General features: G+C 43.2%; 2 protein-coding genes across 2 annotated transcripts; one reads left to right on the top strand and one right to left on the bottom strand.

The window, feature by feature from the left end:
- The first annotated feature begins 73 nt into the window (after window positions 1–73).
- On the top strand, window positions 74–2,757 carry LOC127334026 (tRNA dimethylallyltransferase 2). The gene is made up of 10 exons (XM_051360458.1): window positions 74–376; window positions 482–561; window positions 651–719; window positions 825–906; window positions 1,009–1,103; window positions 1,239–1,313; window positions 1,417–1,782; window positions 1,879–1,954; window positions 2,088–2,251; window positions 2,401–2,757. The coding sequence occupies exons 1-10, from the start codon at window positions 115–117 to the stop codon at window positions 2,530–2,532; spliced, it is 1,401 nt and encodes a 466-aa protein (XP_051216418.1). The 5' UTR covers window positions 74–114; the 3' UTR covers window positions 2,533–2,757.
- A 173-nt stretch (window positions 2,758–2,930) lies between these two features.
- LOC127334024 (uncharacterized) lies at window positions 2,931–5,162 on the bottom strand. Its single transcript, XM_051360457.2, has 2 exons — window positions 4,900–5,162; window positions 2,931–4,739 (listed from the first exon to the last, which is right to left on the bottom strand). Exons 1-2 carry the CDS (start codon window positions 4,922–4,924, stop codon window positions 3,133–3,135), a joined length of 1,632 nt encoding a protein of 543 aa, XP_051216417.1. The 5' UTR covers window positions 4,925–5,162; the 3' UTR covers window positions 2,931–3,132.
- Between the last annotated feature and the right edge of the window lie 11,872 nt (window positions 5,163–17,034).

Raw genomic sequence — 17,034 nt, 5'->3', positions numbered from 1 at the left:
TGCTTTGTTTGGTTTTTCTAATATTCGTCGAGTATAGATTGACCAATCTTCCCCGCCCCCGTCATCTCAGCAGGAAGGAAAAAAAAAACTAAACCCTCCCAAATCTGCGTCGAGATGGCCCACCTCGCCGCGCCCGCCTCCCCGCCGCCGTCTCCAAGCCCTATGCCCGACGCCGGCGACTCCTCGCCGCCGCCCGAAAGCGGGCGAAGGAAGGCAGTGGTCGTGGTCATGGGCGCGACGGGCGCCGGCAAGTCCCGGCTGGCCGTCGACCTCGCGGGCCACTTCGCCGGCGTCGAGGTCGTCAGCGCCGACTCCATGCAGGTCTACCGCGGCCTCGACGTCCTCACCAACAAGGTCCCCCTCCATGAGCAAAAAGGTCTCTCCTTCCCCCAAATCCACCCTTATTTTTTGCCTTTAAAAGGAAACAAATCCAGTTCGGTTCAGTTTGAGCTCAGCAGCACTGCATTTGGGGCGTCTGCAGGCGTTCCACACCATCTCCTCAGCATCATCGATCCTTCCGTGGAGTTCACCTGCCGCGATTTCCAGCATCATGCTGTGCCGGTAAGCATACGTATATGAAAGCTACTGATGCAAGTTCGCTTCAGTGTTCAGTAGAGACACTGAACCACGTGCACTCTCAATGGCCGCAGATTATAGAAGATATATTGGATCGTGGTGGCTTACCTGTTGTTGTTGGCGGCACGAACTTCTACATACAGGTCCATAGATGTCGATTTCCCTCTCATAGTTCAACGCTTGTCGATTTCCTTATCTTAAGTATATATGTGTCTGTTATTTTGGGGGGGGCTCCTACAATGCCTTAGGCTCTTGTTAGCCCATTCCTGTTTGAGGATATGGCAGAAGATATGCAGGGTTGCACTTTGAGTGACCACCTTGATGATATAGGTGAGTATTGAAACCATAACACTTGTTTCTTATTTTTAGCGCGCCGGTTGTTTTATTGTTGTTTCTTCTGCTATTGTATTATATCTCGAATATGCTATTCAGGCCTTGCCATTGATGATGCTAGAAGTGGGTATGAACAGTTGAAGGAGATTGATCCTATTGCAGCGCAAAGGATCCACCCAAACAACCATCGAAAAGTAAGGGCATTGCACATTCCTACCATGACTCAGTCACTTACTCAGTGATTCTTCATTTGTAGCATGCTCTAGTTTTTCTCATGATATTGCATTTTTTTGTCTTATTTTATTCGTGCTGTTTGTTGTATTGAACAGATAAAACGTTACCTTGAGTTATATGCAACCACAGGTGCACTACCAAGTCATCTTTTCCAAGGAGAAGCTGCGGAGGTGAGCAACTTTTGTATTTTTTTTAAATTAATTACTCAGTTATTATGCCATGAATGTGAACATGTTTCACTATAATGTCCTAAATGAGATTATTTGTTGCCAGGACAAATGGGGCCGGCCTAATAACTCCAGATTTGACTGTTGTTTCCTGTGGGTAGATGCTGATCTTCAAGTTCTGGATAATTATGTCGATGGAAGGGTCGATTGCATGATCAATGATGGCCTGCTTGATGAACTGTGCAATATATATAATCCCAACGCCACTTATACCCAGGGTCTGCGCCAGGCCATTGGGGTTCGTGAATTTGATGAGTTCTTCAGATTGTATGGAGCAAAGAAAGAACCTGATGAGATAACAACTGGTTCTTCTACAAGTATGGTTGATCTCCATGATGATAAGATGAAGAGCTTGTTGAATGAAGCAGTCTCCCAGTTAAAAGCCAACACACGACGACTTGTCCGACGTCAAGTAAGCACTATAATTCCTGTGTATCTGTATTCTTTCATTTTGTCAGAAGATAATCTGAGAAAATTATCGGTACTAGACTGTAAATCTTTGTCGTAGAGAAGGAGGCTACACAGGCTGAATAAGGACTTCGGGTGGAATTTGCATCGCATTGATGCAACAGAAGCATTCCAATGTAAGATCTGAACCTATTAGCCCATAAATGGTGAATTGGCCTGCTGTAGACATTTGTTTAGTCCGTTTACCTAATTTCCAGTGCATATTTTACTAGGTACCACTTACCTAATTTCCGGTGCATATTTCACTAGGTACCACTGGCCACTCATGGGACATCAAGGTTGTACAACCATGCGCAGATATTGTCAGAAGGTTCTTGTCTAAGGATACGGCTTTGGCGTGTAAAAATTCTTCAGACGATATTGGAGGAACTAGGGTGGCTTCAAGAGAGTTGTGGACTCAATATGTTTGTGAGGTGATTGTTTTTTTCCCCATGTTCTTGCAAGGAGTTGAAAATTCTTATTACTTGAAGTACCTTGGGTGTTTTTTTTGTCACTTCTCTAGATGTGTTAGTGGAAAGCATCATTCTGACAAATTTCTGCCTTTTCTGAATTTGTGTTACAGGCCTGCAACAACCGAGTCCTTCGAGGGGCACATGAGTGGGAACAACACAAGCAAGGCCGAGGTCACCGGAAAAGAACACAGCGATTGAAGCAGAAGTGTATGATTAGTGCAGCGTCTGAAGTAGAAGTATAATCATATGAACATTAGGTGTAGTTTTGAAGCAGAAGTGTATGATTAGTGCAGCATCTGAAGTAGAAGTATAATCATATGCACATTAGGTGTAGTTTCTGCGGAGATGAACACAGTGGCCCTGTCGCGCAACTGTTGCAACTTGTAGTAGATATTTTGTTTTTCAATTCATATCGGTTTCGAATCTTATGGAAGAGATTGGATAAAAGGGTGTGACTAGTTCTGAGTCGACTAAGAACTAACTTTGTTCTTAGTTAGATGATGTCATCAAATCTCAGTTGCAACTCATGACTAGCACGAATCTAGAAGCAATTCAAAGGTTCGGTCCATCCAAAAATTGCAAGATTTTTTCTATGAACTTAATCTTAGTTCAAATCGCAACTGGTAAATAAAATGAGGCAGAAAAGAAACGTATATTTGCATATACGAATGAAGATTGAGAAACGTCAGCTTCCTGTGAGGAAGACATGTGCGTTTTACAGGGGACATGCTAGCATTTTCATAGAAGACCATTACATGATATCTTAAAAGCAATTAAATAGAAATTCTTGACACTAAATAGTAGACATTGGATGCTTAATCTAAGATCGTGTCACTACTAGATCAGTCATCATATGGATTGAAAGGGCAATTGGCAACAAGATGATTAGGGGCACCACATTTATAGCAGGATCTCCTTGAGTTTCTCTTCTGTGACTTGTCAGGAAAATTGCTTCTTCCTCTTGCTTCATGCTCTTTCTTTCCAAGCATCCTTCCAAAGTTCTTCACCAAGAGAGTCATTTCTTGAATATGCTCTCGGTCTTGATCTTGGTCATGTTCCTCATCGCTTGATTCCTCCGCTAGGAGTCGTTGGGCCTTCAAGGAGATTTTGATCTTTTTGTTTGAGCTTGGCGAAGCATAATGACTCACGATTTTGGAATCCTTTTGCACCATGTCGTACAGGAGGAATGTTGCAAGCACATCCCGAGGGGTGAGTTGTTCAAAGTTAGGCTTCCCACGGATGAGGGTCACCAAGGTTGAGTTGCTTGGTGTCATGACGCGAAGCATTTTCCTCACAACATATGAATCGGTCATCTCTTTGCATCCAAGGCCCTTCATGTCATTGACCAATTTGTTGAGCCTTGTATACATGTCCTGGGGGGTCTCATGTTCTCCCAAGGTGAACCAGTCCATCTCTGCTCTCAAACCATCGAGCTTTGGCTCACGAACTGCTTCAGCCCTACCTCGAAGATCATCCCAAATCTCCTTAGCACTCCTTTTGATGTCCATGTAAACATGGCTGGCTTGGCCATTATCCAAGGAACGGTATAAGGCGCACCAAGCTTGGTCATTGCACTGCTTATACCTCTGTTCGAGAGCCGTTAGATTTGCTTCATCTACATAAGAGAAACCAGTTTCCACACTTGCCCACACAAGAGGGTGAATGCTGAGCAAGTGGAATTTCATCCTACGCTGCCATGACAGATACTGTGCGCCAGCGTAGCGAGGTGTTTCTCCCGAGCTACCTCCAGGATATTCTGGCTCTCCATAGGAAGAGCTGGGTGGCGGAGAGGTTTCTCTGCCGGTGTCCACCTTGGCGTACTCGCGCTGTGTGTCACAGATGATGAAAGTATCGCGCACATCCTGGGGTGTCAGTTCTTCAAATTTAGGATCCTCGCAAATATTACTCACCAGGGATGGGTTCCGTGGTGCCATGGCGCGAAGCATCTTCCTCACAACATAAGAATCGGTCACCTCTTTGCATCCAAGGTGCTCCATCTTACGGACCAAAGCATGGAGCCTCAAGTACATGTCATTGGGGGACTCGCCCTTGTGCAAGGCGAACGACCTCATCTCTTCCCTTAACAATTCGGCCTTTAACTCGCGAACAATCGAGGTGTCTTGTGTATGCATAATCCGGAGAGCGTCCCAAATCTCCTTGGCGCTCTCAAGGTGCCAGACCCGGTAGAGCTGATCATCACTCAAGCCACAGTATAAGGCGTTCATAACTTGGGCGTTGTAGTGGCTGTTCCTCTGCTCGAGATCCGTTGGGTTTGCTTCGTCCAACATTCTCCACACAAGAGGGTTGAAGTTAAACAGGCGCTGCCTCATCTGAACCGTCCACCACCAATAATTTGTGCCCTCGTTGTCGTCGTCGAAGCATGGTGCTCCTAACGTGTCCGGCTCCCGCTGCGTGAGCGTGTCCGCCCTCGTCGCGTGACCGCTCCCCCCTGCAACACACACAAAATCAGCAGCCGTGAAGTGAGTCCATGGCCGGCAGCACCCGCCAGTGGAATGGCGAAGAGGAATCCACAGAATCTTGGAACCGAATCGAATGGGGGACAAATTAGTAAAGTGCGCGGAGGGTAGGAGGTAGGGAAGGGGACGAACCGGTGTTGAGGGCCGGCTTCTGCATCGCGGCGTGTAGTCTCCGGATCTCAGACTTCAGCTTCTTTTTGGTGCGCCGCGCGGCGAGGTGAGAGGAAGAGCTGCGGCTGCGCCGGCAGAGCAGAGCACGGGGGACGAGCAGAGCCTAAAAACGGCAGTTTTGCTTCGAAACAATCACTCTCTTATTTGTGTGGGCATGTTCGGCCACTAGGGCTATTTGAATTCAGAATCTCGTGCGATCTGTGCGTTGCCCACCTTTTTATGTTGGCCTGAGGAAGAAATGGCCGTTGCTCAGCTCATAGCTCAAGGAAGAAGCCGTTGTTTAAGTAGTATTTTAATAATGTATTTTTTAGTTGGAATAACAAGCACCAACAAAACTAAAAAACACTCATAAGAAAGTTCTGAAATCCCTAAAAGGATGTTATACATTTTTTTCACAACATAAAATAATCTATAAAATCTTGAAAGTACTTGCTCCGTTACAAAAATAAGTGTCCCAATTTATTCTAAATACGGATATATTTACACACAAAAATGCATCTAGTTACAAGCAAAGTTGCGACACTTGTTCTAAAATGGAGGTAGTATACACCACCATAAAAAAAATTATGTCATCTACTAACATTAAACCATTAAATATTACTCAACATAGTTCACTACTAACATTTAGACTTCACCCATGTCCTCAAGAACTAAACGAACTACTCACAAGACATCATATGGAACATGATCAGAGGTGATATGATGATGGATAACAATCTGAACATAAATCTTGATTCAACGGTTTCACTCAATAGCATCAATAACAAGGAGTAATTAATACCGGGAGAGTTTTCCCTATGAAATACTCAAGATTCAACCCTAGATGTTACAGCGGAGACGAGGTGCAGCGGTGGAGATGACGGTGTCGGTGGTGGAGATGATGATGATGATGATGATCCCAATGAAGTCCAGCTCGATGACGGTGACGATGGCGACGATTTCCCCCTTTGGGAGGGAATTTCCCCGGCAGATTTCTGCCCTGCCGGAGAGCTCTTTTCTCTCTGGTGTTTTCCGCCTCGAGGAGGCGGCGTTGTCTATCCTCGATGTCCCCCAGCACCTTAGGGTTTCTGCGAGATGAAGTACGCGAAAGGGCGATGGCCGAGGGGGTCGTGGGCCCCCTCCCCACGTGGCGGCGCGCTGACCTTGGTGGCCGCGCCGGCCTATGGGGAGGGCCCATGGCGGCCCTCCTCGGCCTCCCCTTTTGGTTGGCTCCGTCATTTGGAAAAATAGGAGCTTCGGTATATTTTCCGTCAATTGTTGATCTTCAGAAATATTGTATCCTGACGGCGCTTTTTTCAGCAGAATCCTGACTCCGGTGAGTAATTCTCCAATAATCATGAAACATGCAAAATAGGTGAAATAACATAAGTATCATCTCTAAATATGAAATATATCAATGAATAACAGTAAATTATGATATAAAATAGTGATGCAAAATGGACGTATCAACTCCCCCCAAGCTTAGACCTCGCTTGTCCCCAAGCGAAACTGAACTCAGTAAACAAGACCACATGTTTATGGAGTGAAGAGTCGATAAATAAAATACGGACAAGAAGCATCACATTTATTAATTCACACAAGACATTCTAGTAAACGACTTCCTCATATAACTCAACTTGAAACAAGTAAAGGGAAATCACAAATGAAGGTGCATAGGAAATCATAATTGGTGATGGCAAACTTCGTTCTTGGTCAAAGTACAATTAACAGATTGTACTTATCTTTCGAGTAGAGTCTTTATATTAGAGCTTATATGGCAGAACTTACATGCTCAATCATAACAACCTCCTCATAATCATTGATAACCTTCAAAGTCATATTCATTCAGATAAAATTTGTACTAAACAAAGAAGAATAAAAGACATGATTAAATAGATCACAATATAAATGGTTGGATCACGACAACTCAATTGCTTGCTTAAGATGGAGGGAAATAGGTTTACTGACTCAACATAAAAGTAAAAGATAGGCCCTTCGCAGAGGGAAGCAGGGATTAAATCATGTGCTAGAGCTTTTTAAGTTTTGAAATCATAAAGAGAGCATAAAAATAAAGTTTTGAGAGGTGTTTGTTGTTTGTCAACGAATGGTAGTGGGCACTCTAACCCCCTTGTCAAACAGACTTTCAAAGAGCGGCTCCCATGAAGGACGTTATCTCTACCAGCAAGGTAGGTCATCCCTCTTCTCTTTTGTTTACACATGTACTTTAGTTTTATTTATGGATGACACTCCTCCCAACTTTTGCTTTCACAAGCCATGGCTAACCGAATCCTCGGGTGCCTTCCAACATTTCACATACCATGGAGGAGTGTCTATTGCAAAATTAAGTTGCTTACTGATAAATCAGGGCAAAACATGTGAAGAGAATTATTAATGAAAGTTATTAATTGGGGCTGGGCACCCCGTTGCCAGCTCTTTTTGCAAAATTATTGGATAAGCGGATGTATATGCCACTAGTCCATTGGTGAAAGTCCGTCCAACAAGATTGAAAGATAAAACACCACATACTTCCTCATGAGCTATAAAACATTGACGCAAATAAGAGATAATAACTTTTGAATTGTTTAAAGGTAGCACATGAAGTATTTACTTGGAGTGGCGCAGAATACCACATAATAGGTAGTTATGGTGGACACAAATGGCATGGGTTTGGTTTAAGGTTTTGGATGCACGAGAAGCATTCCCTCTCAGTACAGGTCTTTGGCTAGCAAGGTTGGTTAGCAAGCATAAGAGTTGAGGGAAACAAACAAATATACATGTGATAGAAACAATCATGCATCTTCCTTGTAAGCACAAGCAATTTTAACTTCAGAATACTAAGCTCATTAGCTAACAAGAAAGAAAGATAATGAAATAATATATCTAAATGTACTTCCCTCTTTCCTACTTAAGCCTCAAAGTATTGTTGCTATTGACCAATGCTAAGTTTGCCAAAACCAAATAGATTTACTTGATGCTCCCAAAGTGATACCAATACTAACAACAAGATCAATCACATAACAGAAATTGCAAACTAAAATAAAGTGTGCAAAAAGTAAATGATAAAACTTCTCATTAATATTCCATAACGATAACTCACACCAAGGGATACATAGATAACCAACTAAAAGAGAGATACTTCCACACTGCAAACCATCTTATATGATAACTTCCCTACTCATGATATAACACTACTTGACAGTAAAAACTTAAAAGATAGTGATGATGTGATACCGTGGCACTCCCCCAAGCTTGGAACAAACCAAGAGGGTGCCTATACCAATGATGAATTACTCCTTTGGTGGTGATGGTGGAACGACCCTGGTGGGAGTGAGGAACCGCTCTAGCATTCTGCGAAGTCAGTTATTCTCCTCCTGAAGTATCTCCACTTCCCTTCTCAGAACACGGTATTGATCACAAAACTCATCGGTAACCCGTAAAGCTTCCTCCACAGCAGGGAAAGAGTTGAGGCTGGGAGCAGGTGGTAAGGGTCCCTGCAAGTTATGAGAAAAAGAACGTCGAGTGTTAACCGATCCCACCAAGATTGGCTTACTCCCAACAGCTTGCCGCTCTCTTTTTATTGATGACATCTTCTTCACTTCTTCCTTGACACTCTCATCCATCTCTTTCCACTCGGGATCTTGAATATCTTCCTCACAAGGCCCCTTGCCCTTGTTGTTGGAGACCATAGTACTTCTAGATCAAAAACGGATCCTGGCAGAAAACAGCTCGAAACAAAACACGACGAGAAGACGATATACGGACCTCGGGGGATTCGGGGGATTATATAGCAAAAAATTTCACGACAGAAGGAAAGCACCAGGTCGAACCCGAGTGGGAGAGGGACTCCGAGGAGCCGTCCCCATATGGCGGCGCGGCCAGAGTGGGGCCCGCGCCACCACGTGGGGACGCGCCCTCGTGCGTCTCCTCCACTCCGATTCGATCTCGTAATTTTTCATATTTTCTAAAAACAGCAAAAATATTGTTCGGAACGTTAAACGCGGACTTTTTACTACCAGAACTGTTACCTATTCGAAGTCAAACTCTGCAGAACTATAAATTTGATCTTTGATGAAAGTTTCCGGAGTCACCACTCGAATAACATCAACATCTTCATTATAAGAATCTCCAGAAATATAATGTTTAAGTCTTTGTCCATTCACCACTTGTGTGGCATCATCTTTCAGCGAAACAATTTTTATTGCCCCTGAACGATACACCTGCACAATAACATATGGTCCTTCCCATTTTGAGAGTAATTTTCCTGCAAAAAATCTGAGACGAGACCGATACAATAGGACTTTATCTCCAACATTAAATTCTCTTTTAATAATTCTTCTATCATGCCATTTCTTAACTTTCTCCTTAAAAAGTTTAGCATTTTCATAAGCTTCACTTCTCCACTCATCTAAAGAACTCAATTGTAGCAACCTTTTCTTACCGGCAAGTTTAAGATCTTTATTAAGTTCTCTTACAGCCCAATAAGCTTTGTGTTCTAGTTCTAAAGGTAAATGACAAGCTTTTCCATAAACCATTTTATAAGGAGACATTCCCATAGGATTTTTATAAGCAGTTCTATAAGCCCACAATGCTTCCTTTAACTTACTAGCCCAATTTTTCCTAGATTTATTAACAGTCTTTTGCAAAATAGATTTAATTTCTCTATTTGACAATTCTACTTGCCCACTAGTTTGAGGATGATAAGCTGAAGCAATTCTATGATTAATACCATATTTAGCAAGAGTTTTTCTAAAACCACCATGAATAAAATGAGAACCTCCATCAGTCATAAGATATCTAGGTACTCCGAACCTAGGAAAAATAACATCTAAAAGCATTTTTAAAGAGGTCTCACCATCAGCACTTTTTGTGGGTATGGCTTTGTAGGATAACGTTGCATTGAAAACAAAAAATTTCCTACGGCGAACACGCAATCCAAGCCAAGATGCAATCTAGAAGACGGTAGCAACGAGGGGGTATCGAGTCTCACCCTTGAAGAGATTCCAAAGCCTACAAGATGAGGCTCTTGTTGCTGCGGTAGACGATCACTTGCCGCTTGCAAAAGCGCGTAGAAGATCTTGATCACGATCGGTTCCAGCGCCACGAACGGGCAGCACCTCCGTACTCGGTCACACGTTCGGTTGTTGATGAAGACGACGTCCACCTCCCCGTTCCAGCAGGCAGCGGAAGTAGTAGCTCCTCTTGAATCCGACAGCACGACGGCGTGGTGTCGGTGGCGGTGAAGAAGTCCGGCGGAGCTTCGCTAAGCTATGCGGGCAATATGGAGGAGAGGAGCTTGGCTAGGGTTTGGGAGGGGTGGCCGGCCACTCTATGGGGGGCGGCCAGCTTGTGGTCTTGGGGTTGGCCGGCCCCCTCCCTTGGCCCCTCATTATATAGGTGGATCCCAAGTGTTGGTGTCCAAGTCTTCGAATAAGACCCGAAACCAAAACCTTCCATAAGAGGTGAAACCTAGCCCAACTAGGACTCCCACCCAAAGGGTGGGATTCCCACCTTCCATGTGGGGGGGTGGCCGGCCCCCTATGGTGGAGTCCACTTGGGACTCCACCCCATCTAGGGCTGGCCGGCCATGGAGGTGGAGTCCCATGTGGACTCCACCTTCCTTGGTGGTTTCTTCCAGACTTTTCTAGAACCTTCTAGAACCTTCCATAGAACCTTCCGCGACATTTTATTTCACATAAAATGACATCCTATATATAAATCTTATTCTCCGGACCATTCCGGAACTCCTCGTGACGTCCGGGATCTCATCCGGGACTCCGAACAAATATTCGAACTCCATTCCATATTTCAAGTGCTACCATTTCAACATCCAACTTTAAGTGTGTCACCCTACGGTTCGAGAACTATGCGGACATGGTTGAGTACTCACTCCGACCAATAACCAATAGCGGGATCTGGAGATCCATAATGGCTCCCACATATTCAACGATGACTTTAGTGATCGAATGAACCATTCACATATATTACCAATTCCCTTTGTCTCGCGATATTTTACTTGTCCGAGGTTTGATCTTCGGTATCACTCTATACCTTGTTCAACCTCGTCTCCTGACAAGTACTCTTTACTCGTACCGTGGTATGTGGTCTCTTATGAACTCATTCATATGCTTGCAAGACATTAGACGACATTCCACCGAGAGGGCCCAGAGTATATCTATCCGTCATCGGGATGGACAAATCCCACTGTTGATCCATATGCCTCAACTCATACTTTCCGGATACTTAATCCCACCTTTATAGCCACCCATTTACGCAGTGGTGTTTGGTGTAATCAAAGTACCTTTCCGGTATAAGTGATTTACATGATCTCATGGTCATAAGGACTAGGTAACTATGTATCGAAAGCTTATAGCAAATAACTTAATGACGAGATCTTATGCTACGCTTAATTGGGTGTGTCCATTACATCATTCACACAATGATATAACCTTGTTATTAATAACATCCAATGTTCATGATTATGAAACTAATCATCCATTAATCAACAAGCTAGTTTAAGAGGCATACTAGGGACTTCTTGTTTGTCTACATATCACACATGTACTAATGTTTCGGTTAATACAATTCTAGCATGATATATAAACATTTATCATAAACATAAAGATATAAATAATAACCACTTTATTATTGCCTCTAGGGCATATCTCCTTGATCTCCCACTTGCACTAGAGTCAATAATCTAGATTACATTGTAATATACCTAACACCCATAGCATTCGGTGTTGGTCATGCTTTGCCCTAGGGAGAGCTTTAGTCAACGGATCTGCTACATTCAGATCAGTGTGTACTTTGCAAATCTTTACTTCTCCATCTTCGATGTACTCGCGAATCGAGTGGTAACGCAGCTTGATATGCTTCAGCCTCTTGTGTGACCTTGGCTCTTGTGCATTGGCGATGGCACCCATGTTATCACAAGAAATGATTAATGGGTCCAATGCACTAGGAACCACACCGAGCTCTACAATGAACCTCTTCATCCATACCGCTTCCGATGAAGCCTCCGAAGCCGCTATGTACTACGATTCCGTTGAAGACTTCGCCACCGTGCACTTTCGAGCTTGCCCACCATCGCAGCACCATTCAATATAAACACGTACCTGCATTGTGACTTAGAGTCATCAGGATCAGTGTTCCAACTTGCATCGGTGTAACCGTTTACAACGAGCTCTTGGTCACCTCCATAACAAAGAAACATATCCTTAGTTCTTTTCAAGTACTTCAGGATATTCTTGACCGCTGTCCAGTGTTCCATTCTGGATCACTTTGATATCTCGCTAGTCAAACTAACGGCATGTGCTATATCCGGTCTAGTACATAGCATGGCATACATGATAGATCCCATCGCCGAGGCATAGGGGATGTTACTCATCCTTTCTCTTTCTTCTGCCGTAGCCGGTCCTTGATTTTTACTCAATACCTTGCCTGGTAACATAGGTAAGAACCCTTTCTTACTTTCGTCCATTCTAAACTTCTTTAGAATCTTGTCCAGATATGTACTGTGATAGCCCTATTAGGCGTCTTGATCTATCTCTATAAATCTTGATGCCTAATATATACGATGCTTCACCAAGGTCTTTCATTGAAAAACTATTATTCAAATAACCCTTAACATCGCTTAATAGTTCTATATCATTCCCGATCAATAATATGTCATCTACATATAATATCAGGAATGCTACAGAGCTCCCACTCACTTTCTTGTAAATACAGGCCTCTCCATGACACTGTATAAACCCGAAGTCTTTGATCACCTTATCAAAGCGTCGGTTCCAACTTCTTGATGCTTGCTTCGGTCCATAGATTGAACGCTGAAGTTTGCATACTTTGTCAGCATTTTTAGGATCGACAAAACCTTTGGGTTGTACCATATACAACTCTTCCTCAATGTCTCCATTAAGGAACGCCGTTTTGACAACCATCTGCCAAAACTCATAATCGAAAAATGCAGCTATTGCTAACAAAATCCTCACAGATTTTAGCTTCGCTCTGGTGAGAAAGTCTCATCGTAGTCAACTCCTTGAATTTGTCGGAAACCCTTTGCGACAAGTCGAGCTTTATAGACAGTAATATTACCATCGCATCTCTGTTTTTCTCTTGAAGATCCATTTATTCTCGACAGCCTTTCGGCTATCGTAAGTCTACCAAAGTCCATACTTTGTTATCATACATGGATCCCATTTCGGATTTCATGGCTTCTTGCCATTTGTTGGAATCTGGGCTCATCATCGCTTCTTCATACGTCGCAGGGTCCTCATCATTGTTATCTACAATCATGACATTTAGACAAGGATCATACCAATCAGGAGTGGCACGTTCCCTTGTCGATCTGCGAGGTTCAGTAGTTTCCTCGTTCGAAGTTTCATGATCATTATCATTTGCTTCCTCTGTTGCCGGTGTAGGCGGTACAGGTACAACTTCCGCATCGCGCTACTCGATCAACGAGTATAGATTCATCAATCTCATCGAGTTCTACTTTTCTTCCAGTCACTTCTTTAGTGAGAAATTCTTTCTCAAGAAAGGTTCCGTTCTTAGCAACAAAGATTTTGCCTTCGGATCTGTGATAGAAAGTGTACCCAATAGTTTCCTTAGGGTATCCTATGAAGACGCATTTCTCCGCTTTGGGTTCTAGCTTGTCCGGTTGTAACTTCTTTACATAGGCTTCGCAACCCCAAACTTTCAGGAACGACAGCTTAGATTTCTTATTAAACCATAATTCATACGGTGTCGTTTCTACGGATTTTGATGGTGCTCTATTTAAAGTGAATGCGGCTGTCTCTAATGCATAACTCCAAAATGATAACGGCAAATCAGTAAGAGACATCATACTACGAACCATATCTAAGAGAGTTCGATTACGACGTTCGGACACACCGTTTCGTTGTGGTGTTCCCGGCGGTGTCAATTGTGAAAGTATTCCGCATTTCTTTAAATGCATGCCAAACTCATAACTCAGATATTCACCTCCACGATCAGATCGTAGAAATTTGATCTTCTTGTTACGTTGATTTTCTACTTCACTTTGAAATTCCTTAAACTTCTCGAAAGTTTCGGATTTATGTTTCATGAAATAGATATACCCATATCTACTCAGATCATCTGTGAAGGTTAGAACATAACGATAACCACCGCGCGATGCTACGCTCATTGGTCCACATACATCGGTATGTATGATTTCCAATAAGTCAGTAGCTCGCTCCATCATACCAGAAAATGGAGTCTTTGTCATTTTTCCCATTAGACATGCTTCGCATTTATCAAGTGACTCAAAGTCAAGTGATTCAAGTAATCCATCGGTATGGAGTTTCTTCATGCGTTTCACTCCAATATGACCAAGACGACAGTGCCACATATAAGTAGAATTATCATTCAATTTAATTCGCTTAGCATCAATGTTATGTATATGTGTATCACTACTATCGAGATCTAATAGAAATAAGCCATTCTTTTCAGGTGCTCGACCATAAAAGATATTATTCATAAAAATAGAACAACCATTATTCTCAGACTTGAATGAATAACCGTCTTGCATTAAACAAGATCCAGATATAATGTTCATGCTCAACGCGGGTACAAAATAACAATTATTTAGGCTTAAAACTAATCCCGAAGGTAGATGTAGAGGAAGTGTGCCGCAGCGATCACATCGACTTTGGATCCATTTCCAACGCGCATCGTCACTTCATCTTTCAGTAGTCTTCGTTTATTCTTTAGTTCCTGTTTCGAGTTACAAATATGAGCAACCGAACCAGTATCAAATACCCAGGTACTAGAACGAGAACCAGTGAGATAAACATCTATAACATGTATATCAGATATACATTCTTTCTTCTCCTTGACAAGGCCGCTCTTCAGATCAGCCAGATACTTGGAGCAATTACGCTTCCAGTGTCCCTTCTCCTTGCGAATAGCACTCAAGATCGTGCTTAGGGCCGTTCTTAGGTTTCATAGGAGGCGTGGCAGCTTTCTTGCCACCCTTCTTGAATTTTCCCTTAGACTTGCCCTGTTTCTTGAAACTGGTGGTCTTGTTGACCATCAACACTTGGTGCTCTTTCTTGATCTCAATCTCAGCAGCTTTTAGCATGCCAAAGAGTTCAGGTAACTCCTTGTTCATGTTCTGCATATTGTAGTTCATCACAAAGTTCTTGTAACTTGGTGGCAGTGATTGAAGGACACGATTAATCCCCAGTCTGTTAGGAATCACTATTCCCAAGTCACTGAGTTTCTTCGCATGCCCGGTCATGGCGAGCATGTGCTCACTAACGGAGCTGCCTTCTTCCATCATACAGCTGAAGAAATGTTTCGATGCTTCATAGCATTCCACTGCCGCATGAGTCTCGAATATAGCTTTCAGCTCATTCATCAACTCATGAGGATCATGGTGCTCAAAACGTTTTTGAAGATCGGATTCCAGATCGCACAGGATGGCACTGAACTTGAGAGTACCGAGTTTTCCGAGTTGCGTAAACAGCTTTTACTTCATCGGATTCATCTTCTGCAGGAGGGTCACCTAGCGGTGCATCAAGCACAAATTGCAGATTTCCGCCAGAGAGGAAGATCCTCACATGACGGAACCAGTCGGTGAAGTTGCTACCGTTGCTCTTAAGTTTCTCTTTCTCTAGGAACTGATTAAAATTGATTGGGGACGCCATCTCTACAACATATATTTGCAATAGTTTAGACTAAGTTTATGACAAATTGAGTTCAAATTTTAATTCAACATAATTAAAACCCTAGGTGAACTCCCAGTCAAAACAATATCCCTCGCATTGTCTTAGTGATCACACGAACCAAATCCACTGCACCTATGTCCGATCATCACGAGACAAGGTGTGATTTCAATGGCGAACACTCAAAGTGTTCATCATATCAACCATATGATTCATGCTCTACCTTTCGGTATCACGTGTTCCGAGACCATGTATGTACATGCTAGGCTCGTCAAGGCCACCTTAGTATCCGCATGTGCAAAACTGTCTTGCACCCGTTGTATGCACTTGTTGATTCTATCACACCCGATCATCACGAGATGCTTCGAAACGACAAGTCTTGGCAACGGTGCTACTAAGGATGAACACTTTATTATCTTGAGATTTTAGTGAGGGATCATCTTATAATGCTACCGTCGCGATCTAAGCAAAATAAGATGCATAAAAAGGATTAACATCACATGCAGTTCATATGTGATATGATATGGCCCTTTTGTCTTTGCGCCTTTGATCTTCATCTCCAAAGCACGGACATGATCTCCATCATCTTCGGGCATGATCTCCATCATCGTCGGCGTAGCACCAAGGTCAATGGCGCCGTCTTCATGATTGTCCTCCATGTAGCAACTATTACAACTACTTTGAAATACTACTCAACATGAAATTTAAAGACAACCATAAGGCTCCTGCCGGTTGCCACAATACAATAATGATCATCTCATACATATTCATCATCACATTATGGCCATATCACATCACCAAACCCTGCAAAAACAAGTTAGACGTTTCTAATTTGGTTTGCATATTTTACGTGGTTTAGGGTTTTCGAGAGAGATCTAATCTACCTACGAACATGAACCACAATGTTGATACTAATGTTTTCAATAGAAGAGTAAATTGAATCTCTACTATAGTAGGAGAGACAGACACCCGCAAAGCCTCTTATGCAATACAAGTTGCATGTCGAACGAGGAACAAGTCTCATGAACGCGGTCATGTAAAGTTAGTCCGAGCCGCTTCATCCCACTATGCCATAAAGATGCAAAGTACTCAAACTAAAGATAACAAGAGCATCAACGCCCACAAACCATTGTGTTCTACTCGTGCAACCATCTATGCATAGACACGGCTCTGATACCACTGTAGGATAACGTTGCATTGAAAACAAAAATTTTCCTACGGCGAACACGCAATCCAAGCCAAGATGCAATCTAGAAGATGGTAGCAACGAGGGGGTATCGAGTCTCACCCTTGAAGAGATTCCAAAGCCTACAAGATGAGGCTCTTGTTGCTGTGGTAGACGATCACTTGCCGCTTGCAAAAGCGCGTAGAAGATCTTGATCACGATCGGTTCCGGCGCCACGAACGGGCAGCACCTCCGTACTCGGTCACA

The sequence above is a fragment of the Lolium perenne genome, chromosome 2, assembly GCF_019359855.2.
Source record: "Lolium perenne isolate Kyuss_39 chromosome 2, Kyuss_2.0, whole genome shotgun sequence".
In the NCBI taxonomy this organism is placed as follows: domain Eukaryota; kingdom Viridiplantae; phylum Streptophyta; class Magnoliopsida; order Poales; family Poaceae; genus Lolium; species Lolium perenne.
Note: the sequence above shows the minus strand (reverse complement) of the source record. Positions and strands in the feature narration are given on the sequence as shown.